General features: G+C 34.5%; 2 protein-coding genes and 1 pseudogene across 2 annotated transcripts; 1 reads left to right on the top strand and 2 right to left on the bottom strand.

The window, feature by feature from the left end:
• Positions 1-979: 979 nt before the first annotated feature.
• On the bottom strand, positions 980-21,678 carry LOC106027261 (olfactory receptor 8H1-like; annotated as a pseudogene).
• Positions 4,982-5,932, top strand: LOC100726744 (olfactory receptor 8H1-like). Its single transcript, XM_003467834.2, has one exon. It carries the CDS (start codon positions 4,982-4,984, stop codon positions 5,930-5,932), a length of 951 nt encoding a protein of 316 aa, XP_003467882.2.
• A 4,500-nt stretch (positions 21,679-26,178) lies between the features above and the next one.
• On the bottom strand, positions 26,179-27,183 carry LOC100727026 (olfactory receptor 5T7-like). The gene has a single exon (XM_003467835.3). It carries the CDS (start codon positions 27,154-27,156, stop codon positions 26,179-26,181), a length of 978 nt encoding a protein of 325 aa, XP_003467883.3. The 5' UTR covers positions 27,157-27,183.
• Positions 27,184-27,450: the final 267 nt, after the last annotated feature.

Raw genomic sequence — 27,450 nt, 5'->3', positions numbered from 1 at the left:
CAGGAACAGAATTGGGGTTTGAGGTGTTAATACAATGTGGACATAAAAGGGAAGAAAAAATTAAAGAAGAATAAAGCAAAATAGGAGCAAAAAAACAATACAATAGCTTAAGAGCAGATTGGATAGGTTCAGTTTGAAATGCACTGATGTAAATGTGCCCTTACATTTTAAAAGTGTGCCACATGATTTTGCAGTATTAAGTGTGAAGTTATCTATAAGAGATAGCTTTGAAGCATAATAGGCAATATTTAAAAGATTGTAGAATTTCCATCTCCACATAGAATGTAAAAAGCTACAATGACCCTCCCCTACTCTGTTTTTAAAAATCCTGTTAATCTAGAAAAGCACACATTTTATGAGTCTCCCTCATGTACTGAGTTCACACTCACTGCAAAGCTAAGTTGCAAAGAAAAGACACTTCCAAGTGGACCATGTGGAACCTATGAAATAGCTCACCTTGAGCAACAGGTGAGAGCAAGGAATAACCATGACAAGCATGCAGGAATTTCAGCTACATCTTAAGACATTGTTAACATCTATGCAGTTAAAAAGAGACAAGAATCCTGAACTGAAAGTTTATATTCAATCTCTAAATGTTCTTGGCAGGTTACATGAGCATGACCAGTATAAAAAGTTGATTTACAGGCCTTTCTATTAGATTTATCTAGGGGGCTTCAAATGGATTGAACATGGAGACAACAGTCAGCATGAAATAATGCCAGAATTTTCCTAGGTATGAATAAACTATAAAAATTGTTCAGCAAAATATAGAAATACAGAGCTGGGGATTTAGCTCAGTGGCATAAGCATCTGCCTTGCAAGTGCACAGTCGTGAGTGCAATCCCCGGTCCCTCCCCCAAAAGAGGAAATACACAAAAATGCACATAGATGCACACTCACAAAATGAGATATAAGACTTGTTTTCAGACAGTAACCAAAGAATTTCTATGGAAAGAAAATGGAAAAGATGTGTTAACATTTAGCAGCAGTGTGATTGGAGTTGCCTGGAATCCTCTCTCTTTTGCAGGACCGTAATAACAGCATTTTTCCCTCTTTGTTTCTGAGACTGTAGATGAGAAGATTCAGCATGGGGATCACAATTGAGTAAAATACAGAAGTCAACTGATCCTTTCCAAAGGAATAGGACTCCCTTCGTTTGAAATGAGTAAATATCAGAGTGCTACACAAAGATGGCTTTCAGGTGATGAGAGGCACAGGCAGAAAATTATGTACTTTGCAATGAAAATATCTTGGTAGTATCATATTATTAACCGTGGAATTGGCCCAGTATCATATGATCCAGATATGATGCTAAGATACACTAACAGGGTGGATCCAGCACAAATGAATACCATGATTTCAACCTCATATGTGTCACTACTAACAATGGAGATGTGCCAAGGAAAAGTGATGGATGACATTAGAATTACAGAAATGCAGTCTGCTCATGAAAACTGTGTTAAGCATAATAAAACCAAATAGATAAGAGTCAGCAGGCAGTACATAGCACAGTCCTGTGGACATAATGACTGGGTAGTGTAGAGGGCTACAGATTGCTCCATAGTGATCATAGGCCATGGAGGAGAGAAGATAGCATTCAGTGCCACCAAAGAGAACAAAATGGTACAGCTGAGTGAAGCAGCCCAGGAATGTGGCGCTCTTGCTAAAAGTCAGTAAGTTCTGTAAAGTCTTAGGGGTGATGACACCTGAGTAGCTGAGTGTGAGAAATGACAGGTGAGTGAAAAAAGTACATGGTGGTGTGAAGCTTTGGATCCAAGTGAATGATCAGTATCATCCCTGTATTCCCCAACACTGTGACCAGGTAAATGATGAAGAATAGCAGAAAGAGGATCAACTGTGTCTCTTCAGAATCCACCAGCCCCAGCAGGATGAAGTCAGGCTCATTGCTGAAGTTCCCTATTTTTGTGGTGTTCTGCTGCACTTATCTGTTGGATAATCATATCTGACATTTATCCACAGTGACTTAAAATACTTTAAAATGTTAACTATCAACTTTTTAATGATATGGTTTAGTGTTTTTCTGCCTGTGCCTCTCATCTCCTGAAAGCTGATGAAGAATCCCAATTGTTTAGTTTTTATAATATTCACCATGAGTTCAATTAAGAACATAAGTGTATAATAGATACTGTGAAATAGAAATGAATTGTTTCCAGAGAAAAGGGATCTAGGTAGGGGGGATGGGGAATAGAGAAAGGAAAAAGAAAACAATGATAAAAGATGATAAAATTGAATACAAGGCCAGGCGTGGTGGTGCACTCCTGTAATTGCAGCACTTGGGAGGCTGAGGTAGGCATATTGTGGCAAGTTCGAGACCAGCGTGGGCTACAAAGTGAGCTCAAGTCCAGCCTGAATCACATAGTGAGACACTGTCTCAAAAAGACAAAAAAGAAAAAAATTGAACCAAAATTTGCAAACAGGGATAGTGTAGTTAAAGGGAAAGGAAAGAAGTAGTGAGAAAAGAGGAATCAAGATATATCATCCAGTTGATTGCATTAAAAAGTAAGTGCCTACTGAATTCATTGCAAAAATTTATTAGGTTTAAGCCTGCAACAAAAATTAGATTTAATCTTAATTGTGTCTTTCTCTTCACTTTTCTTTTACAAAACAAAAACAAAATTAAATCCAGGAAAATAACACAGCATGGACTCTACAGATGTAGCAGATGAAACAGACAAATCCGAAAGGAGGTTCTGCTTCACTTGGACAGTCTGTTAAGATGTCCATTTATCATCTAGGAACATTCAGTTTGCTTAGTGAAGGATGAAACACCATAGACTACATAATACATTAAGGTACTGGTTAATAAAATAATCTACCATAGTCATGGGATATTATATTTTAGTTGTTATATTAGAATAATATTGAATACATAGTATTATAATAATTAGGCAAATCCAGAATTATGCATCCAAATTAGTTTCATAGGCATAAAGATATTCAGCTGAAATTATTGTCTAAATGAAATATTAAAGAATATTGAATCATTTCATCATTTACTTTAAATTTTATTTATTCAATTTTTTCCCAATGAGTAAGACTTACTTCTATGACCAAGTCATACCTTTAAGTATAAAATATTTCTGGGTGAAATTTTATATTGCATCCTTCATATTGTAAGTAAAATATTACTAGGATATCTGTAGACATATCTTCTCAAAAACTTTGTAAAAATTTTTGGATTGAACACATCAGTGAAAATATTATTTTCTGCAAATCCATATAACATGCATCACTGTGAAAGGGTAATAAATGAATTTCAGCAACAGTTTTGAGAATAAAAAAGGGTGAATTGGGTATAGGTTTTTGAAGGCTAGACAACTCTTTTATGAATTTGTTTTTCAACTTTTGTCCTTGGAATCAGGCCAAGTAATTGACCCTGGAAATGATACCTTGAGGATGTCCTAATGGTGCATTATTCTGAATCCTCATTATAAAGAGGCACCCTGGAATCATCAGACAGGGAAGAAAGCCACATACTGTACTGGTTATGTACGTAGTCCCGCACTTAGAAAATTTTCACATGAAACTTTTCTGTAAAGTTTCCATTTGATTTACAGGTGAAATGAAAACAGTTTAACTCACAATAAAAAAATGCATGCAATGAAGCATAAAAATAAAATACATCAAGAAAGAGAAGTATATCGTTGACATTTTCAGATGCTTTTTTTAGTGTTTCATTTCAGAAAATAATTTGAGTTTAACAAGATGTTAAAGAGGTAAACCTTGAAAAAAAATTTTATCAGCACCATTTTCTCACTGTAAGTATCACTCTTCACACTTAAGAGGATTGGGACATGTAAACAAAGTGAAAATTTTGTCAGAGAAATTGAGATACACATACCATTTAGACCTGACCTTGAATAATGTTAAGATTTCTAAAACAAGAATATAAAGTTGGTGGGATCAAAGTTTTAGCAAAGGTATGTAATATGAAAATATATTTTTGAAATCAATTTAGTAGTGAATGATCAAGCTAGGAGAAGATAATGCTTACAGAGTGGAAGGTGCATGCTGCCCCTTGTCTCCATGCAAGTAGCAGAAGCTATTTCTAGAAGGAAAGAACAGGGTTCATTCAAATTTCTGAAAATCTTCCTGTGTTGAGTTGCTTGTCCATCCAGATGCTTTCACATCCAGATACCTCCATACTACCTTCTTCCTTGGTCCAAACCAAACCAGATCTGCTTCAACTCTGTGTATTCCTTTCTGAGCATGGTGACTTCCTAGGACACCACTTTTCTGCACAGTCATCTGAGTGGAGGAGAGGACGGGGTGGATGGTGCTGCTCTCAACAGGAGGACGTAAGACACAACCTTTAACATAACCCCCATGTGCACAATTCACTCCATATTAGATTTCAGTTTCAATATTTTTAAGAAGAATAACATGTGGATGTAATCTTAATACGTCTCACTTAAATTTACAGCAGTGAATTTAATTGATAGTTAATGTCAGTTTAGAAAAGTAAAAGTCAATAGCACAACAAAACTTAGTTGAAACTGCTTTATTACATATCATTCATCAGTTTTGCTAATAAAATGGTAATCAAAAACAAAGTTTTCAAAGCCATTTTTACAGTCAAGTATCTTCTTAGATTCATGCTGCTAACATGGAATTGCTCTCGGATGTTGCACTCTGCTCTTCTCTCTCTGATATAATTATACAGATGTGTACTAGTGTCTAACTAAATTATCTTCATATGACTTAAGCATGTTGAGTAATGAAAGCATTTGCAACTTCACCAGTTTTGTATTTCTTACCTAAGCTGTAATCTTTTAAAATATTAGCAATAAATGTGAAATTATATCCATATCTATACAATTTACATTTTTCCACTTGTGCTCAGTAAATACTAAGAAAAACTAATCTATTAAATTTTTGTCCTCATGCCCTAAAATATTATTGTAGTCACTCAGTCTAAATATCAGATATGATTATTTAACAGATAAATGCAATGGACAACATGGGCAAATGGAACTCCAGCAGTGTGTCTGACTTCATCCTCCTGGGGCTGGTGGATTCTGAAGAGATGCAGCTGATCCTCTTCCTGCTCTTCCTCCTCATCTACCTGGTCACGGTGCTGGGGAATGCAGGGATGATAGTGATCATTTGCCTGGATCCCCAGCTTCACACCCCCATGTACTTTTTCCTGACTCACCTGTCATTTCTGGACCTCAGTTACTCAACTGTCATCACTCCTAGAACCTTACAGAACTTACTGACTTCCACCAAGGACATCTCTTTTCTAGAGTGCTTCACTCAGTTGTACTTTTTTATACTCTGTGGTGCAGCTGAATGCATTCTTCTCTCCTCCTCCATGGCCTATGACCGCTATGCAGCAATCTGCAGCCCTCTACACTATCCAGTCATTATGTCCACAACACTGTGCCGCATCCTGCTGGCTGGCTCTTATATTAGTGGCTTTATGGATTCCACTGTTGTGGTGGTTTATATGAGCAGGCTGCATTTCTGTGGCTCTCATGTCATCCATCATTTTTTCTGTGACACATCCCCAATTTTAGTCCTGTCTTGCAGTGACACTTACGCGGTTGAAATTATTATTTTCATTTTTGGTGGATCTACCCTCCTAGTGTCCCTCATCACCATATCTGGATCCTATATGTCCATTCTCTCCACTATCCTGAAAATTAATTCCACTGCTGGAAAGAGAAAAGCCTTCTCTATCTGTGCCTCTCATTTCCTGGGAGTCACCATCTTTTACAGCACTACAATCTTTGCTTACTTAAAACCAAAGGAGTCCTACTCCTTGGGAAAGGATCAGATAGCTTCTGTGTTTTACACAGTTGTGATCCCCATGCTGAATCCTCTCATCTACACTCTCAGAAACAGAGAAGTAATAAGCGCTGTTGTTAGAATTATGCAGAAGAGAGAGGGCTTGAGGCAATTAAACTAAGAGTTGCTATGTATTTACATTTGTGCCTTGCTTTTTTATTTTTTTCTTCTGAGAATTCTTTGATACAAATTCAATAATAATTGATTGAATCCTTTTTGATCACCCTCTCCAGTTGCCTTTTAGCTAGAAAACTTTATCTTGGATATTTTAAGGGACAAGTTCTAATAATTTCATATTATAATTTAGAGTAATAAATTAATATTTAATTCTAAAACATAAAGACTTCTACTTTGAATGAAAAATCTTTGTGCAAAATGAGAAAATTTTCACAATTTTAACCATATAAATGTAATTTTTCTACATAGTCAAATTTTATAAAATGTTATAATGGAAAAGCACTTTGTCACATGTCATGATATTTATACTGGTAATCACTAACAAAGTATGGGTCAGTAGGTTTCAAATCAAGATGATGGTAGTTAGATTCTAAATCTGACGCTTTTCTCATATTCAACTCACACTTAGCCTTGAAACAATATGGTTCAGCATGTCCATCTTCACAGATCTATAATTTTTCATGTCCTCTGATCAGAAGATGGATGCAAAATTTTTAGGATGATACCAAAAATGCTGCCCATTATCACCAGAAAACTTGGATCCCTGTTATATTTTGATATAATGTATGCTGCATATTTCTGAATAGTATTCCATGTTTTACAAATCTTTTATTCAATTTAACTTACAAAGAAACAAAAAGATAAACAATCAGTCAACATTACCTTATTTTGAATTCTGAATAGAGTAATACGTTGTAGTTGAATTAAGTTATAGTAAAGTGATAAATCTTAATGTTGAAGACAATTTGGAGAATAATTATTAAAGCATACAGAGTCATTCGATGTATTGTTGACAACTTTGTACATACTTTTCTAGAACAGTGGTTATGAATACTTCTCTTTGCATATATAACAATTATAATTTCTTTATAAACTTTTTGGCTTTCCTTATATACTTTAAAGTTTAATATCTAATAATCTCTGTGCAATTAAAACCTGTAAGACTAACATATACTTTGTATCTGAACAAATTACGACTCTCATTGTATAGAGCAGTGAGGCTGAAATGCTGTGAACTTTCTGATTTACAAATCTTTGAGCAACACTAACTGCAAGGTGTGCTCCTGTGAGCATGCTAAACCCTTTCATTTCTGTGATATATCAAAGAGCCTGAGGCTCCAGCTTTTTTTTGTACTTGGAATCAAACTTAGGAAGGCTCTTGTGTCACTGAGTATATTCTTGGCCCAAGCCAGCTGTTTCTTTGCCTTTCTCCTGATGTCTTTGGGTTTGTAGTTTTCTGTTGGGAGCCGCAGCCCCGAGCCCGGTCGCCTCACTTGGCGGACGTGAGGCCTGTAGTAAAGAGTAAAGCCTGAGGTAGATTACCCCTCCCATCGAGCACGTTAGTTTCCTGCTTACCGCGTAAGCAACCCGCTCAACAATATAGTCTGCCTGGCAACTGATGATGTTAGCCAATCAGCTTGCCTTGCTTACTTTAACATGATTGGACACTGTATCCGTATATATACTGGTGCCACCCCTGGGGGGGAAGAAGAAGCCCGGAAGTAGAAGCCCAGAAGGAGCCGCGGGGAGCGGACCAAAGGAGGCTTCGGCTGGGAGCGATCCCAGGGCAGGCTGTACGGAGAAGGAAAATAAAAGAAAAGGTTGTCCACTGCCAGACTTTGTCGTGTGTCCTTCCTGCCGGCCAGGAGCGACATCGACAGTTTTCTTTAAAAATAAACTAATGATTATCATGTTTATTAATTTGAAATGCTTTTAAAATAAAACTGTTGGAAAGAAAAGAGTTGCCAACGTGTTTAAGATATGTGACAGGCCTTAAGCGTAGATAAAGTAGAGGGATAAAATTTTCCTTATTTTAAAAATTTCTTACCTGTATATTTATAAGGTCAATTTAATATTTCTTTTTGTTATTTTGAGGTTATTTTATAATATAAAGTTTCATTTTTCAAATAAGCTAATTTATTTAAACTTATACAATAATATATACTGGTACTTGACTCCCAACATGTGATTATATAAATTATTTGTTTTTTTGAAATTTAAGCTATTTTTTGTTAAAATATTCATTAGTGTTGTTTTTCTAAGGTACTACACGTATATTTTGAAAATAAATATATATTTAGGTTTTAATATTGTAAGACAGCTAATTAGTTTATACAAATGCTTTAAAATAGACTATATTTCTCAGATTTCCAAATTGATGACAAATCATGCCATTCATTACATCAACATTACTTCAAATCAATATTTACTCTACATTCAATATCTATCTATCTAGAATCTATATTGGTATATATTCTGGTTGTGTCCTTTTGTGATTAGAGTTTAGATTTTAATAAATATTCATTGTTCAAAATATTGTTAAAGGTTTCTCTCATCACATAAATTTTTTTGTAATTTTGTATATTGATGGACTCTCTGCTCTCCAGTTTCCACACATTAATTATTTTTATAAGCTATAGTTGTATGTTACACTCATTTGTGAATATTTTTATGATTTAGAAAATATACTCTGTCAGGTTTATTGACAAAACGTCATAGAATATATGGCTTTTAGACAACATTTAAACTAAAGAAATTATTTAATTTGAATTAAATAAAAGCTAACTTATTTTCTATGTTATATAGTGTGGAAAACACAATTACATTATTTTATAAACACAATGGAATCTGTTGATCTATCAGAGTCATTAGATTAAGCTGAGCAGCACACTGGCTTTGGGCAGACATGCATCCAGGAGCAAGGGCTGAGTATTTAGGAAACTTGAGGCTGTGGTCAGGATCTGCACTCCACTTAGAGATTCTGCTTCCCTGTCATTCTCCTTCCCCAATGCATAGGAGATGAAGTGTCAGGTGTGCTCACAAAAGGAGGAATAACTGCTGTGTGTGTAATTGTGTTAGAATTGCAGCTCTTGCTTTGGCTGCTGTAAAGTGTCGTTCTCTTCTGTCATATTCTCCCACAGACAGGGTGGTGTCATGATTTCTCAACTGTCATGTGGGGAATGTAAACCACAGCAGTGCTGTCTGCACCTCAGCCACAGCCAGTGAAAAGAACCCAGTTTAAAATAAATAAAACAATTATTTTGAAAAAGAGGAAGTCAGGGGACAGAAAACTACACTGTGAAATGTGGTTAGGGGGTTTCAGAAAGTTTTAACACCTGAAGACCTGTGTCTTCCAGCTTCCTTTAATCAGAATGATATAGACTCTTCCTCCCAGCTCCAGAGGGGAACTTGGCACAGCCTGACTTGTTTTCTTGTCCCTGATGGATCCCAGCCCTAAAACCCTTACCTGGGTTTTAGGATTCCACTGTCTACCTGCACATTCCTAGGTGGGTCTGCTTGCCCTTAGTAGCGTATTACCTCAGGAATTTATAGTTTGGTTTGGAGGAACTTTTAGTACAAAATCATATTAGTGATTAAGTGAGTACTGCAGTAATGCATTTACTGTAGGGGGGAAAATATTCAGACATAAAGCATGAGATGCGCAGTCCTCTCCCCACTTTCAACTCCATGGCATTTTACCGGAGGTGGGGAAGACAGATGCCCCAGCTGTGGTGCCTGCTTTGCCACCTCAAGGCTGTTTGTCAGCCCTCCCTATCTTAACTGTTCCCCTCCAGTGATGCTTTAGCACTCTCTAGTCTAGATTAGCGGGGAAACCTAATGAAGCCTTTCCATGCCTGCAGACCTCTTTTCCTATGTGATATTCTATCAGATACATGCATCTCCTAATTTACTCACTGGGTTCCATCTCCCTATCTTTAAAAAATTTTTCCATTTATATTTACCTTCCTCTTCTTTTTTATTATTCCTTCTTTTCTCATAGTCTTTCAAATATCTACTCCCTCCATTTTCTTATACATAAATATTATTCAAGGCCTTCTATGTAAATGTATTTAGGACCTATTCTCTCTACCTGCCCCACCTTCTTAAGCTCCCGTTCTGTTTCTGGGTAACTAAAGGTCGATACTAACACTCACTCCCAATTTCCAGCCCCTGAAAAAGTGGGAGAAAGTTTTGGTTACAAGAAATGTGTTTATCAAATGCTCCAAAGTACATAAAGGGGTCTGTTATGCCTCAAGTCTGCAATTTTTTGCAGAGGTTTTATGTCTGAGTCACCTCCAACTCCCTTCCTTTCTTTTCCAAATTACACCAGGCAATGAGTTCATGATCCTGGGATCTGCTTAGGAACATTCAACTTTCCACACTTTTTCCTAACTTACACACTAGTTATTTTCCCCAATTGTATTTCTTTATATCCATAAAGCTTATTTTAGTATGTACTTATGGCTGTATATAATATTAATACTGTACATTGAGTCTCATTATAATATTGTAACTTAAACATTTAATATAGCATGATGTATATTAGGTTAGACTCTTCTTGCCTAACACCTCCATATGTATCATATTCCATGGTACCTTAGCCTTCACTAAGTGAAATGAATATTCAGAGATAATAAATGAGCATTTTGATGTGCACAGAACCTCCTTTCTACTTGGCCAGAAATATCACCTGCTTCTTCTCCAAGCCACACGTGTGAAATGTATTTTAATGTATCAGAGTACAATAAATTTTGACTTCATTCTACAAAACTAAAATGATAATAGACTGAAAATAATTAATGAATCTAATATAGTCATCAATTGAATAAAAAATAATAAAGAATAATGAAAAATAATAATGAAAATAATGAAATGAATTAAAATATAATGATAAGGCTTAAACATTCCATTGAGTGTTATCTATCCAGTATAAGGAAGCAAACTTAGGGTTAGTAAAGGTACCAGAGGAAATCAAGGAACATAAATATTGTGAATATTAAATTAAGTAAAGAAAATTCAACTGCGATGTAAAAAGAAAAGTGACTCAAGGTGCTTACGGGTGGAAATTAAATGAAAAAACTTGTTATGGTGAAAGAAACATTTTTTTAGATATTATATTGTTCATAGATTTGTGGAAAGGCAACACTATTTATCTACATTCCTCTCCAAGCCACACATGTGAAATGTATTTTATGTGAGATGTATTTTATTTCAACACCATTGATCATACTTAGATGGGCTAACCCTACACTCACTCTAATCCTAGCCCTAAAACTAACTGTACCTCTATCTGTAACCCTAATCCTAATCCTAATCCTAACATTGAGGTTTCAGCAAAATGAGAGTCCAAGAGTAGATTTCTAAGCAAATATCACTTCAATAGGCATTAGATTGCAAGATAAAGGTCTTTTTCATTCAAGATTTTCTATTACTAAAACACATTCAAGCCATACATAGAGCTGCTTATAATGGCAGAGAAATTCTTGTAACTAATGTTTCACCATATCAAACAAAGCCACACCAATGACTTAAAATTCCCATCATTGTGAAAATCATGGAATTTAATTGCTAGATCATTACATTTTAAATTTTCACTTTTATTTATCCTCTTATTATTTCATCATTCTCTCTTTCACTTTCTGTAATATTGTCACTGTACTTGTTTTTTCTTTTATATTTGGCTGGTAATGAATTGAATGCTTGTTTCATTATTTTATTTTCATCTTTGAATAACAATAGGTATGTAAATTTATGAGGCATATTTTGATAATTTATTTCATGAAAATGAATATTGATCAACTCAATTTACATATTTATCATTTCTTTGCAGTGAATAATTTGCTCTCTCTTTGTGTTTTGATAAATAATAAGTAATGTTGGAAAATTTCTAGTATTTTAATTGGTATATGGTAACATTTTATTTCCCCAATTTACCAAGTAATTTATTTATCTTTCAAAGGTATAGTATAATATCTGCTCTTAATTTTGATGTGCTTCAAGGTACTAAAATTTATTTTCATTTATCAAATGCAGGTTACTTTTTCACTTAGGTATTTCATGGTACTAAAATCTATCTCAATTTGTTGTGTGCATGTCACTTTATTTTTCACTTATATGTTTTGGTTTGACTCTGCATTATTCTTCTATGTTATAAAGGTAAAGCAGGTTATCCATTTTTATGACTAATGAATTTCTGAATTTATTTTTAAACTACGTACTAGATAAGTTTTTTATTTTTGAAATATTAACTTTATATTCTATTCCATTATGGATAGAAAATATGGCATATTTCAATTTAGATTTGTAAACTTATAGAAATGTATGCTATGCTTGTACTAAATGGAATAAATAACTCATATATCTGGAGACAATTCAAAAGGTGATATGTCTGTGTCAATAGTAAAAGTCATAGATATACATTCTGAAAAAGAAAATACAAAAATAAGTGATATAACATGTTACATAATAACATGTACTATAAAGAAACAGGATATGAAGCAACACAATAAATGGAGTTCAGTAATTAAAGCAAGAAGAAGCATTGAGAAACTGTGATCAAGGTAGCATTCAGCATAAATGTGTCAGTTAAGCAAACACTTGAAAGAGGTGTCATCATGTGTGACACGTAGATTTTGAAAAATAACAAGGAGGAATATATAGTATGAACTTCACTTTATGGATATAGTGGAACAGGGACTTTGGATACAAACAATAGCATGTACTTATGGTGGTATGTACTATGAAAAAAATTTAAAAAAAGAAAAGAGGAGGCAGTACAAAAGTGTAGATAAGATCTTTACTTTTGATGTAACTGTTTCTTAGAAATGGGTAATTATTTTGTGATTCTGTCAGAAAAAAAGCATCAGTACATAAGATTCCAAATTGTTTTTAAGAGTTAATTTATAAGCATACATTTGAGATTCTAAATAATGCTTTTTGTTATTGTAGTCTCAACATTTCTCTGGTTGATTGACCAAAAAGGATTCGTACATCTTCATTGGAATAAGCAAAGTTGGCAAGCAGAATCTATATTAAGAATTTCTCTAAACCTAAAGCAACTTCAGGCACACAGCACTGACTACATTATAGGCACAATTTTTTGTAGTAAAGAAATCTAAAATTTTCAGACTATAGTTCCTTCAAATTCACTTTCCAGATCATACTATTTTAAGAGAGTTTTCTGGAAGAAGAAAATAAACCAACTGCATAATATCACTTCATATTCTTGTATGACAAAATTCAAAAATTTTCTGGCACACCATGTTCATTCTTTAGACTATTTTCAAGGACATTAGAGTTCCAAAAGTGTTCAGGGAAGGTTTTTGTCAAAGTTTTCTTGTAGAATATCGGTATGTTGTTATCTGACATTAAGCATAACAAATCTTATTTAGGTAATGAGAAGGAAAATGAGAAACTGGAGTGATGCCTTTTATACGTAAAAATCTGGTATTACTAATAAATTCATCAAGTATTTATGTACAGATAACTTTCAATAAGCTTCAAGGACCTTTTTTATATGTCACTCCCACAAAACCAAATGTTGAATAAAGTCAGTTTCTTATTATCTGTTATTTTCTAGATCAATAAAAAGTAATGTAAATAATGAAAATACTTAACATTCAGTTTAATGAAGTTTCATTACTCAAGGCTCAGTTACTTCTTTTCCTTTAGAAAGTAATTTCAAGTTCACTGTTCTTATGCACCTTCTCTCTGACCATGTAACAGTTTTATCACGAGTTTTGATTAAAATTTAGATCTATCAATACTTTGCTTTCAAGTTGCTGAAGCTAGATAATGTATCTGACTGGTTTTGGACTTGTATCTCTAAAACTGAAGCTGTACCTGGGACGTGTGGTTCACTTAAAAATTATTAAGTGGAGAGAAAATGAATGAATGAGTTATACTTGTCCATATGTGCTTGCTCTGTTTAATATTCTTATGTTTGTACTTCTCTATTTAACTGTTTTCATTCCTGTCTCTGCCTTGGTCTTTGTATGGATACTTTATTTCTCATTTACTAACACATCTCTCTTGTCCTTACCCAATGCACACTTCTTAATTTTTGTGAAACTTCTATGATGTTTCATGTGGGAAAATTATTAGGGATCAGAACAAAACTCCACAAAGTATATCTCTTTGACAGACTAAGAACTTAGAAAGTAAGGAATTGGGGAGGGATTCAGAAGCAATATCTCTGCAACCTTTCTCTGGCAATGTTTCTCCTGACCCACTTTCACCCTCAAAGTTAGCTGTATAAACAACTATTCAACTTCTTCAGGTCATATAATTCATCACCTGGAAATACACCTCTCACTTTGTACCAACATTTCTGTACACTTCTTGTGAAACTTGTCGTCTAATCCTCATTATATAAGGGTCTTGACATATACCTAAGGGAAGGAAATGCTATACATAGAGGTCAAGAAGTGAGATCATTGCAGTTTTTCTATAATCAATCCATTGTCATTCCTCCAGTTCCTTTTTCCTAATGGTTATTTGTTTTCCTAGTGACAATTTTTAATGCATCCTATTGTTAATTGAATGATTAAATAAAATAACTTTCCTCATATCTTTGATTCTTCATTTCAACAGTTCTATTCATCTTGTAAAACATTTTATAAAAATTGCAGTAAAATTGGTGAAATATTACAATGATACTTTTTTCAGTTTTATATATATATATATATATATATATATATACACACATATATTTTTTTTATTACTGTCATCTGACTACAAACCTTACCTATCCCATTCCCAAATTCACTTCCTCAATTCAGCAAATTGATTTTCTAGTTTCCTGTCTTCTCTATAACTCATTTATTTTTAAAGTGTTAATATAAGAGGAGACAGGCTCATTTTGTTAACATCATAGTTTCCTATACCATCCATTTGACATTTTCTTACAGCTAGGTAAAATGGTATTTCTCCTTTTAGTTTTGTTGTATTCTTCTGTACGCATTGCTATACTGAATTTATTAGTTTACCCTTCCATCCAAAGTGCAAGAGGGAACATTTTTCTCTCATCCTTGACAACACTCATTGTTTTTATATTAATATTCACGTATTGAGTCAGCATGTACTATGGTGTTGTGCTTTGATCCGCTCTGTTATTTGGTGTCACTTGATGAAGAATTATGACAGGTTCATTAAATATTGTTAAATTGTCTGTGTTAACTTATTTAACTTTGTTCTTTTTTTAGTTTTTGTTTCATATCTGAGTTTTGTTATTTTAGCTATTACCTGAGTCTCATGATTGTGACTCCCCTCTTTATCCATTTTGAAGATTCCTGCAAGAAGTTTTGCAATGTTTGCTTATTTGATAAGTATTTTTAAGACATCTCTGAAGTTCTTTGCTTCTCCTTCAATTTGATTAGATACTGCTATTGATTATAGTAGAGGAAGTTTCCAATTCTTTTTTCCTTTGGGGCTTAAAATACATCAGTGCAAAGCTGGTTGTGGATCTTCAGCCTTCTCCCAGATCATACGTGACCACCAGCCTTGCCAGTAATTCACCCAGACAGGAGCCATCATCATGACTCTTTGCTTGTCCACAACCATTTTTTATGAACCACATTGTTTTTGGAACCTATACTTAAAATCCAACATTTTTAAGATCTGTGACCTAGGAAGACTCCTGAATCACCTCATATCAGTTCGCTTGAACTGAGAGGGAGACAAACAATTGTAGTTATCAAGCCACAATAGACCAGTGAAGCTATATTCCCCAGCTCTCCTGCCCTTTGAGACCTACAAGGCTCTATGTTACTCACACAGTAAGTACATATGCACAGATTCAAGGTGGGAGAAAAAGGACTCCTGAGAACACAATATATATTCATTGATCACATGTAGCGGGGGTCCCTGTTCCTCCCAGATGCACTGCCTTCAATTGGTCTTGGGTTATCTGGGTTACTGGACAGATTAAGGGACCCTGTGGAAAGGTACATCTCTGCCTTATTGCTGCTAAGGCACTGTAATTCACTTGAGATTACCATCAGTGACCTTCAGGAAAAAGAATGAAAGACAGGGTAAAAAATCCAGTTTCCTGAATGATAGTAAAGCAACTGTCCCTGCAGTAAGCCCTTTTTCCTGAAGCAAAGATTCATCCCAAATGGGTCCAATTTATAGGTTCTATATTTTTTACAAGGACTACACTCAGCCACTACATCAGTTCCCACCAGGAACTTGTAAATTTTTTGTGGGATTGGTGGGGAGCTTGACCCAATTGCTAAATGTCACCTCATGCTATGTGTGTGGAGCAATCCTTATAGGAGACCAGTGGCTCTGAGAGGGCAAGAAATGAGACCCTAGGAAACACAACTATATACTAGGGTCAAGAATGATGTCTAAGGATGATGACAAGGAAAGCTCTAACAAAGAGGGAACAACATCTGACTTTTGAAAACTAAAATTACTAGGAGGTGGCATCTCACAAACTGAGGAAGATACTTCACCAGCCAAATGTGAGAGATAATTTGCCTAAGACAAGAAAGGAGCAATACCCTGATTGGTAAGGGAATAAGATCAGGATAAATCCCATAGCACAATTCCAAGAGTTGAGTTCTGGTTGGGAGAACTTAACTGCATCCATCCACTGGTCAGTCCCAAAGGTCTCTGTTGGATACACACTAATAAGGCCAGCACTCAACTCCCTTCAGGATGGACAAGAAGCTTCCTTACGGGGACTGTCAAACCCTCTGTACCTCCCACCTTTACACCAGGGAGAGCTATGAGGTTATCTAGTATATGCTTTCTCCAGAGTAAAAGGAAACGTAAGTATAGGCAGCTGAAAAGATGATAAGAGCCTTAGAACAAGATAATTTAATACTACTAGGTGGTCACCTGGGCTAAGGGTAGATCATAGAGACACCAAACCTCCACCACCATGTTAACCAGAATAACATGGCTACAGGCCAACATGGAAATCATTAGTAATGAGACTGCATGACCCCTAAACCTCCGGGGGGGGGGTTCAGTCTATTCCAACAGACAGCCTTAGACTGCCTGCTTAGCAGGAAGCAAGGGATCTGTGACAAGTCCAGTCTGACCAATCACTGCTTAGAAATTGATGATCAGGGACACATGAGAGAGAAAATAACAAGAAAGATGCAGGCAATAGACAGTTCATATACCTGTCCCCACACAGAAAGGCTGGCACCCAGAACTGTTTGGGGCATGGTTCTCAGGTTTCAGGGAGTTGAAGACTTTGACATGAAGAGTCTTAGTTGTATTAGCAGTAACCTTAATCATCCTTTGCCATGTGACCATGGTAATACAGGCCTTCCACACCATGACAGAGACTACTGTAGCCTGGAGAACAGCTTCTCCAGCTCTGTGGGTCGGGGGCACCAATCCACAGAAGACTGTACAGTAAGGAGCACAGGTGAAGGGTCCAGGGTGAGGCTCTCCAAGCAGAGCCCCAACAGGGGAAATGAGAGTGGAGCACAGCTCACACTGCAAGGTCCCTCCAGAGCTTCTCAGAAAGGTCCTGGAGGATCCAGCCAAGAATTTCGTGCTCTCCTTCCAACACTGCTGCTTCTAAAACCTGGGTTATTACAACCCAAAGTGAAAAAATTAAAGAAAAAGCACACCACGTGTTTCTGGGTAATGTAAGTCCCTTGCAGAGCCCTGGCCAAGAGGTCATTTTTCCCTTCTACTGTGTGTCTTAGTGCTCCGTTCAGTACCCCACTCCTCTCCTGCTACATTTAGTTCGGCTCTCCGCTGACTACTGTGGAAAATCCTGGCTCACAGAGTTATAGGACCACGGGGAAAAGCAGACATACAACAAAAGGCACAAAGTACATAGAATGGAAAAAGAGAACAACTGTTGTGTAAAACAAAGCACAGAACAGGGATGGGGACTGAAAGATACCATAGTCTGGATGGCAAATAGTTAAAATACAGATATTTATGAGAAAAAATTTCAGGAAAAGTTGAAACACAAAACATTCTAGAGAACATGGGAAACCACAGGTGCAGGGAAGAGTTAGGAGACTGCACAGTGGGAACCAAGGGAGTGAAGGTCAGATGGGAGCAGAGTCTTCCCTCCACTTGGCGCTGAGTGAGGGTTTAACTTGTTCTTCTCTTTAACAATCAACTGCTCAGCAGCTTCTGAAACTGTTCTTAGATGGCAGCACCATCTAAGACACTTGGAGACACCTGGAAGGGAATCAGCACTTCAGAGTGTTTGGTAAGGAAGTAAGGACTAAGTGAGGAGGAAGTGGGCACTGTTACAGGAATTTAAACTGAAACCCTTGTCCCTAGTGCTGGAATAGTAATGGAAATAGTGGTGAATGTCAGTCCAAATATATCCCATATTAAGAATCACATTATTATAATGCTATGGCTGTGAGATCTGTTAGACACAAAATTACAAAAAAAAACCACTATGAAGTCTTAAAGAAAAACAGGATAGTTTTATCTTCTATGACATTAAATTTGTGTGTTGATAGTACATAGAAGAAAATACCCTGTAGGGTAAAATATTTTAATTATGCATCTAAAATCCATTAAGTAAAAACAATTAAATTATTGTCTGGACAATATAATGTAACTATTAACTATCCATCAATTTTTAGAGGCAAAAGAGAGCTTTCATGCTGCTTTACAATCCTTAAAGAAATCATACTTTATAGTATATGAAATTTTGCCCTGGTATCATTTTATTTCATTAAAACAAATTATACAAGCAATGCAGTGAGTAAAAAATAATTGGGCAAAACAAAAAATTTGCAGTTTTGCTTCTTCAGAAAAATTATATTTCTCTTGTGCCATTTGTTCTATATCTACTTTTCCCTGTGGTAATGTAATGCTATGAACTATATTTTGTAATAAACTCAAAACTATGAGTAACTTTTGATTTATGGTCAAGCATTTTATTTTATAAAGAAGATAATTTAATATTAATTTCCACCACCTAAATGTTATCTAAAAGTCTTAGACTCTATTGACCTACCTTGCCAATAGAAAATGATCAATTATATTTCCTAAATTATATAAACTCTTAGCTTTTAACTTAAGATGGGAAAGTGCAGGGTTTTCAGTTTTTAAGTTACATAAGCCATTTATTTGATTATCAATGACCCATATCAAAGTATGATACAATAAATATTTATCAAATTTTTATTTGCAATGAAAAAAATCAAGTGTACTTACAAATATAGATTTAAGAAATGAATAATAAATCAGAATTTTGTATAAATAAATGTAGGATAAGGCATAGTTTTCATAGCCTAACTATGCCTAATATAATATATGCATAAAATATTTAACTAAATTATTATTTCTAATAAAAATTCTTTAAATGTTAATTTTTAGATTACAGGCTACAATTTAATTTAGATACTCAGAGTAATTATATCTAATTTTGCTAAACAAAAAACCTTAAATTTCAAAAAACGTTTATCTAAATACATATTTGGAATAAATAAATCAATATTATAAATGTTATACCAGTTTAAACAAAATGTTTTCTGAAAAATGGAGCCATACATTTTAAAATAACCTAAGACAGTAAAGAGAGTACTAAAACTATAATTTTGAAATATGCACAATGCATTAAAAAAGAAAATGTTAGTTTCTTACTTGACATAAGTTTTTGGACTATCACACATACTAAATTTGTTCTTAACTTTTTGTTTTGCAAAGTTTCATTATTGAAAATGCAAACTTTAAGTTCAAAAATTTATTTTTAAAGAACAATATGAGCATAAGTACTTTAGAAAACAAAAAGAAGCAAGTGCTGAACACTGGCAGTGTGTTATGGAAAGTTACACTTTCCATGTGGTTGGCAGGTGACACTAACACATATGAATGCAGTGGGTTTGAACTTGGCAAATTCACCAACTTTCAAGCTCAAAGCACTATAAAATGGCTGTTAATTTCACTTATATATTAAGAACATGTTAATCTTATAGGTATCAATTACAAAAAGATTATTAAGGATTAAAATTTTAAGTCACTATAGAAAGAAAAAAGATTATACATTGAACAGTAGAAAGTTTTGTATAGATAAAGACTCGCAAACACCTATCTAAAAGAACATGGAAAAAAGGCAAACATTTCTCTTTCCTTTAATAATTTTCTTAATTGTCTCCAATATTAAGACATGTGTCTTTCTGCTAACTTAATTAAACTTGAATATTTTACTTTATCCTGAATCTAAACTTGCAAAATACTGGTTTCTTTCAGTTTGTTATTAATTGCTTGTGTATTTGTAAATTGAATTAATCAAAAGAAATTAGTAAATCAAAAGAAATTAGTAATCAAAAGAAAGTAAAACATGAAGAATATTTCTTTAAAAATATGTCATATGCTATGACAAGAATGCAGATCTCGTGATAATGCGCAGTGATTATTGTTGTTGCTCTAAAAGTTTTCCCTCCATCTTCTGATCAGACAGATAACACTGCAGTTTGTCTGCACCTTATGCACTGCGTAAAAGTGATTCATAAAATTCCAGTGAAGTAATGAGAGTTTTGTAATAAAAGAGGTCAGATTTTAGAATGTTTTATTTAGAAGCAGTCTCTCTGAGCCACATTGCCTTAATTCTCTGCATTATGAGTGGAATACTATCATGAAGTACTGATTACAAAATGTGAAGTAAATCCAAATTGGAGTCCAAATGCAATATCGCATCCCCATTACACTGCTTTGAAGCCTTATAATGTTTGCATTCATTAGTTGGAATGATTTTATCCTAGTTTGTTTGATTTTATTATCTGTGATGGTACGAACAGCTATTTTGAAGAAAATAAGACATTAGAATAGCCAATGCTAATTTAATATCATCTTACTCTGAACAGTCCTACCATTGGTTCTTTCATATTGTATCTTATTGGATTTTATTATGTGTGATAGTATAAACAAATTATCTATGGAAAATGAGATAATATAGTAGCAATTTTTTTTAAAATTTAAAAATAAATAAATAAAATATAAAACCTGAAAGATAGTATCAAAAATAAAAACCTATGTGAACTAGGGGCTGGGGATTTAGCTCAGTGGCATAAGTACCTGCCTTGCAAGCAGGCGATCGTGAGTTCGATACCCGGTACTGATTAAAAAAAAAAAAAAAAAAACCTATGTGAACTACAATGTAAACACAAAGTCTACCACAGATACAATCTTTCAACCCAAGGCAGTCTTCATACATGACAACTGTATATTCTACATGAGGATCAAAAATGGGTACCATTGTGTCTCTTGCTAATTTTAAAAAGAGTTGCCTATATCATCAGGTATAATAGAATTGATCCAAACAGTACAGAACAAGACCAATAAAACCTACACTAGAGACCTTACAGGAATAGCTTTAATTCTTATACAATAATATTCATATGAGCACACACACAGTGTTTACGCCTCCTTGTGGGGTTATCTATAATGGAGGCTGTAACTTATGGTGTATGGGGGGGCAGTATAGACCACCAGGCTTATGTAAAGGCAACAGGGCATGGAATTTATTGTGTCTGAGTGCCAGCAGACAGAAAGCAAAAAGACCTTCTCTAGGAAACAAACAGAAGTGTGTCCCTCTCATAGGCATGGAAAGGACAGAGGGTACGTTATGTGAGAAGATTGAAGCTCCAAAGATAATAAATAAAGACAGCTGAGTGAAGCACCCAGGAATGAGAGGCTCTTGGTGGGAGTCAGTAGGTTCTATAAAGTTTTAAGTGTGATGATACTGGAGTAGCTAAGGTCCAGAAATGACAGGTGAGTGAGGAAAAAGTACATGGGGGTGTGAAGCTGGGGATCCAGGTGAATGATCAGCATCATCTCTGCATTACCTAGCACCGTGACCAGGTAGATCAGGAGGAAGAGCAGGAAGAGGACCAGTTGTGTCTCTTCAGAATCCACTAGTTCCAGAAGAATGAAGTCAGGCTCATTGCTGGAGTTCTATCTACCCATGGTGTATTGTTTTAAACTATTGAGAAATCAAAGTTGACACTTAGCTTAATTGACTGCAAAAGTGTCTTTATTTTCATAAGGGGAATTGTTTATAATTAGTGATTCCAGACATTGCTAAAAGCTATACAGGATATGAGCAAAAGTATTTGTTATGTATAGATCTGGGTATAAATTGACATTTGATTCTTATATATTCAGAAGTTACATCTTTTGTTTAGTATGAATCTAATACCACTATAAACACTTTGCTTCATTGAAATGTTTAATTTACATTAAGATATCACAGCAGAGGCAGAAAAAGGGCACAGAATGTTACTAAAGTGTAATCAGAAAAATTATATGTTGACACTGTGACTCTATCAAGATATTTTGACCTCACAGGACATGCTTACGATACTGTGCTTACGATACTGTGAAATACCTTTCAAAAACTTTAAAAAGAGTGTGTAATTATTTATGCTAAAATCAATTCTTTATTATTTTTATTTTAATTCACATGTTTCTTATTAATTAAAATAATTTCAGTCTTGGGAGTTGACTGAGGCACATTAAGATTATAGAGTGTACAAAGTGTCAAATTCCTGAAGATATCATAACTGAGAGTAAAACACTTCTTTAAGCATTGGGAGTTTTAAACATTGGCTGCTTCTCCACCTTCCTCTGGCCAAGAACAGGAATATCCACCCCTTTCTGCCCTACCCTTAGCAGACTGGGCTGAGAAGTATTGCTCAGAAAGATATGCATTCCTCTGAAAGAATATTCAGTTGTCATACGAGAAGATCAAATTGTGGTTTAATTTGGACAAGAAAGGCAGGGAGTTTGGAGTGACCTCACCATAAAAATCCTTGCACCTCAAAACACAGAACTAGAGCTTTGAAGTCATCAGAACCTCTCTGTCTCCTTCGGATTAGCAATTAAAAACTATTTTCTTTCCAACAAATAAGTTTTCTCTATTTCCTTTTTTTGGGGGGTGGGTAGTGAAGGATTCATGACCTTCAGTTCTGATAATGATGTATTTTTCTTTTTATTTTATGGGAAAAGAGTAAAATAAAATTTCATAAGAAAAGAGTAAGACAATGAAAACAGTTAATGCATTTCACATTGTTATCTTTAAAGTAATTACTCAGAGTACAAGATACTGGCATAAACCTTTCCTAATCAATATTAACACAAACTTTTCCTTTTAATGAACTAAGAGACACTAATAGTACAACCAACTTGCATTTTTCTCCTTTTTCTTTCTTTTTACCCGTCCTATTTCCTTTTTCCTTTTCGGCAATTTCTTCCCATTTTACCATATCTATTGTACATTTTATAATTTATTTATTCTTTCCGTTTCTCATGCTGGGGAGACAATACAATTTTTATACATGTGAGTCTGATTCATTTCATTTATGTGTACTTTTCTAATACCTACTCAAAATCAATTTTTTGCATAAATTAAATTTTTCCAAATGTATATTGTTCATATGCTTTGATATCACTGACTGTATATTACTGTTTTGCAATTCATAACATTATGGTAAGGACTGAATAATATATATATGTATATGTGTGCATATTATTCTAATAAACCTACATTTTATTTTATTCTGTTTAATCACCTCCAATGTTAAGAATGATACTGAGAGAGAAAGGCTGAAAAAAATAAAGACTTCTTCTACTAGTGTTTCTTGAAAATTTGTCAAGCTCGCATTTTTCTTGGCAATAAGAGATGAAAACCATTTCAGTAATTAAAAAATTTTGGAAATACTATTTATATTCCTTATGTAATTTAACTTCATGTCCTTGAGCATTCATTTTTTAGTTCTGAGATTAATTATTTCACGCTAGAAACTTTTTTCAGTTCGTAATGAAATGAAATTTTTCAGAAAGTGTGCTCTGCAGCAAATTAGAGGGGGAAACTGAAAATACCCAGAACAGTTTATGCTTTCCTTCCAAGACTATAATTACAAAGCGCCTCACATAATGCACGTTCAGAATCCTGCAGCCTTTGATCATCCTCAGGGAGCAAGTTCCAAGCAACATTACTAGGCAAGAATTCTAGAACAAAAGTTCAAGGATTGACTGGGTAGCATTTTTTGTTTTTTTTCTCTTAGGAGCTCGATATTTGGAAACTTAATCATCTTTTCTTGTGAAACTCTGAACTATAGTCAGGCTTCATTTATTAAATTTTCAACTTGACACCTAGTTATTCAAACTTGCAGAAAACAATATTTACATTCAAAGGCTGAATGAGGAAGTTTTTGACTAGGATGCGGGAGAAAAAAATTTCCAGAGACATACAGATTTTATGACTGACTGATTTTATGAAAAATGGAACAACAGACTTTTCAGCTGGCATATTTTATACTCACAAATATGACTTGGACACAGAAGTGCCCCATACTCATTAGAAAAAAATATAAAATAACAAAATTCAAAGAAGAAAATAAACCATCTCAGAACACTGTTATATTTACTTACACAATAGTAATTTCTCCCAATTATTTATTTTTATGCACCAAATTTTTGAATATGTACTTATTGATTTGCATAATGATGTTAATATTGTGTATTCAATACATTTCACAACTCAGTACAGTCATTTCATGATTACAGTACAGTCTACCATGACTTGTTAAATTAGCCCAATGCTAAGCAACACTCGATGTAGTATGTACTGGACGATGCCCTCATCCTCCCCATGTGCACAGAATATGTGCAGCTAATAAATACCCATCTAGAGGCATCACAAGAATGGGGCAGAACCTCCATTCTGGTTTGGGAGTGTGATTGTCTTCATCTGAAGTCAACTTTGTGTGGTAGCTTTCACTGTTTTAGTGTACTTCATTTTACTTTTATTTTATGAAAGAAAAATGAATTGAAAAACACAATCAGCCCTAAGACTAACAAGAATTGCAATGAATTCAGTAGACAAAAATTTGCTTTTGTTTTATATGATCAAGTCAGGTGTTATCTTGAAAATAATAAGAAATTAAAATGTTATAGTAAAATTGAAATATATTATTGAGAAATAATAATCCAAAGTGAGGACTCGAAGGATGAATTTGACAATGTACATAGTAAGAATTAGAAAAAAAACATTTTTGTAAATTTTGCATGACCTTATGAACAAATCAATTTTCATGCACTTATAAAAATGACTTTCTTAGAAAACTGTGTTCACATTCCAAAATTTCCAGATCTAATTAACTGGAGTGGATAAAGACACTGTTTTACTAATTATTATAATGTCAGACTTGTGGAAAGAAAGTATTATTCATCAATAATTATTTTATATAGCGATAGGCTATTTTGGAGATTTAAATGCCAATTATCTTACTGTGTAACTCACAGGTAACAACGAGGTAACAGGAAATGTTGCAATTTCATCCAAATAAGGGGGTGAGGGTGAATTTCTATCACCCCAACAAGCATGAGAGTGCAAGCTATGTGAAGAATGTTTTCTTATGCAAGATTTTCTAATCTTGACTCCAAATAGAATCACATATGTTGCTGTTCATGAGAGCAGAGCAATTCTTATAAGTCCTCCATGGCAGCAACCAAAGTCCAATAAAGAATTTAAAATTTCTTTCAATTTAAACATAACATTTAAATTGTACTCATGTCTTTTTTTTTCTGTCTCTTTCTCCACCAACCTTCTCTGTCTTGAATTATTCTTCTGATACTTTATTCATTCATCTTTGACTAATTCAAGAATTGAATGACTATAACTTTTAATTAATAAGTTGATGTTTATGCAAATTTTGAAATACATTTTGATATTTTGATTCATGAATATGAAAAGTAGTGATTGGCTCAAATGTATTAGAATATCCACCAATCTATACTTATATCATTTTTTATGTTGAATGCATTGCTACTTTTTCATTTTTTGCAAACACTTTTTTAAATTATAACTTTTACATGTGCTATTTTATTTCTCCAACTTTAGTAAATTGAATTCATTTTTCTCTGTAACAGTAATATCTAATTTCTCTAACAGTAATATCTCTTTATCTAATTCTTTTTATCAGTTTAATGGAAATCTACCAGGGATGACAAACATCTACTCCTATTAGCATTTGAGAATGTCATGTATTAAAAGTTAGGTTCTGTAAGTGGGAATCAGATAAAAATTAGATCTTTAATCCAATATGCCTGACAGATTAGGGCACAGATACACCCAGAATATGGAAAGAAGGCCTGGGCATCTGTAAACCATAAAGAGAAGCCACAGAAGAAAGCAACCTGCCAACACCTTGGTTTTGGACTTTTGTATCCAAAACTGAGAAAAATACATCTTTACTGCTAAAGCAACTCCATCTATTGCATTTTCTCATTGCAACCATAGCAAACTAATGAAACCAGTATTGTCATATGTGGCTATGTGTATTTATATATGTAAATGAATATGGACTCAGTCAGAAAGGAAGATTCACATGTGTAGAAAATTGCATAGTTAGACTAAGATCTTTATTTTTTAAATTTCAACAAGAATGGAAACACACTGCTTATCTACAAATGATGATTCAGTTTAAAATTTTGCTGAGAGAAATTCACTTTATCCTTATACCAGCACTTTCTAAATAGTCTTTTCATTGCCTCTAGGACATCTTTGTTCCTCAAACTGTAGATGATGGGATTCAGCATGGGAATGATGATGGCATAACATATGGACACTATCATGTCATGCTCCAAGGCATAGTTGGAACTTGGTCGCACATACATAAAGAGGATCGTCCCATGATAAATGGATACTCCCATGAGGTGGGAGCTACAGGTCGAGAACACTTTTTTCCTTCCCTCAGCAGAAGGCATTTTCAGAATGGTCAATAGGATGAGACCATAAGAGATTAGGACAATTAGGATAGTGACTACCTCAATGGAACTCACAAAGAGGAAGAGTAGAAGCTCATTTATATGAGTATCAGAACAGGAGATAGCAAGGAGAGGGGGAATGTCACAAAAGATATGACTAATTTCACTGGATCCACAGAAAGATAGGCTGAAAGTGGCCACTGTATGTATTGTAGAATGTAGGACACCACCAACAAAAGAAGCCATGATGAGCAGCACATAGACCCCGGGTGTCATGCTCACAGAATACAGAAGAGGGTTGTAGATGGCCACATAGCGGTCATAAGCCATTGCCGCCAAGAGAAAGCATTCTGTGGTCCCAAAAGTAACAGTAAGAAACATCTGTGATGCACACTCAAGGACTGAAATGACTTTCGTCTTTGACATAAAATCTCCTAACATTTTTGGAGTGATAACAGTAGAAAAAGAGGCATCCACAAATGACAAAACGCTCAAAAAATAGTACATTGGGTTGTGGAGCCGGGGATCCCCAGTGACCAATACAATTAGCCCAATGTTTGCCATGATGGTAAACAGATAAATTGCCAAAAACAGGAAAAAGAGAATGATCTGCAGTCGAGTATCATCTGTGAAGCCCTTGAGGACAAAACTTGTAACTTCAGTGACATTGTTCATACTGAAAACACATAAAAAAGATTTGAAGACATTAAAAAGATTAACAACCATATTACTATGAAAATACTGAGCATTACTCTATGTCAAGGCAAGATGGAATCTATGCATCCTTTTTTTATGAATATATAATGTCATACAGTGGATTAGGAAACAATGAGAAGATAGTTGGTCCATGTTTGATGCCATCAATGCAGACAGAGTCGAGTTATGTGCTTCCTCACATTCTAAATCTGTGCTGTTTCCAATATCTCTAATATATATCCCTATATTCTTTATCTGGCATCATATAAAAAC

This window comes from Cavia porcellus, unplaced genomic scaffold (assembly GCF_034190915.1).
Source record: "Cavia porcellus strain 051 isolate PalLab524CR breed Dunkin Hartley unplaced genomic scaffold, mCavPor4.1 scaffold_17, whole genome shotgun sequence".
Lineage (NCBI taxonomy): Eukaryota > Metazoa > Chordata > Mammalia > Rodentia > Caviidae > Cavia > Cavia porcellus.
Note: the sequence above shows the minus strand (reverse complement) of the source record. Positions and strands in the feature narration are given on the sequence as shown.

What these genes read in the sequence shown, in the direction of transcription:
- LOC100726744 (XM_003467834.2), top strand. Translation starts at nt 4,982, where the DNA reads ATGGGCAAATGGAACTCCAGCAGTGTGTCTGACTTCATCCTCCTGGGG.
- LOC100727026 (XM_003467835.3), bottom strand. Translation starts at nt 27,156, where the DNA reads ATGAACAATGTCACTGAAGTTACAAGTTTTGTCCTCAAGGGCTTCACA.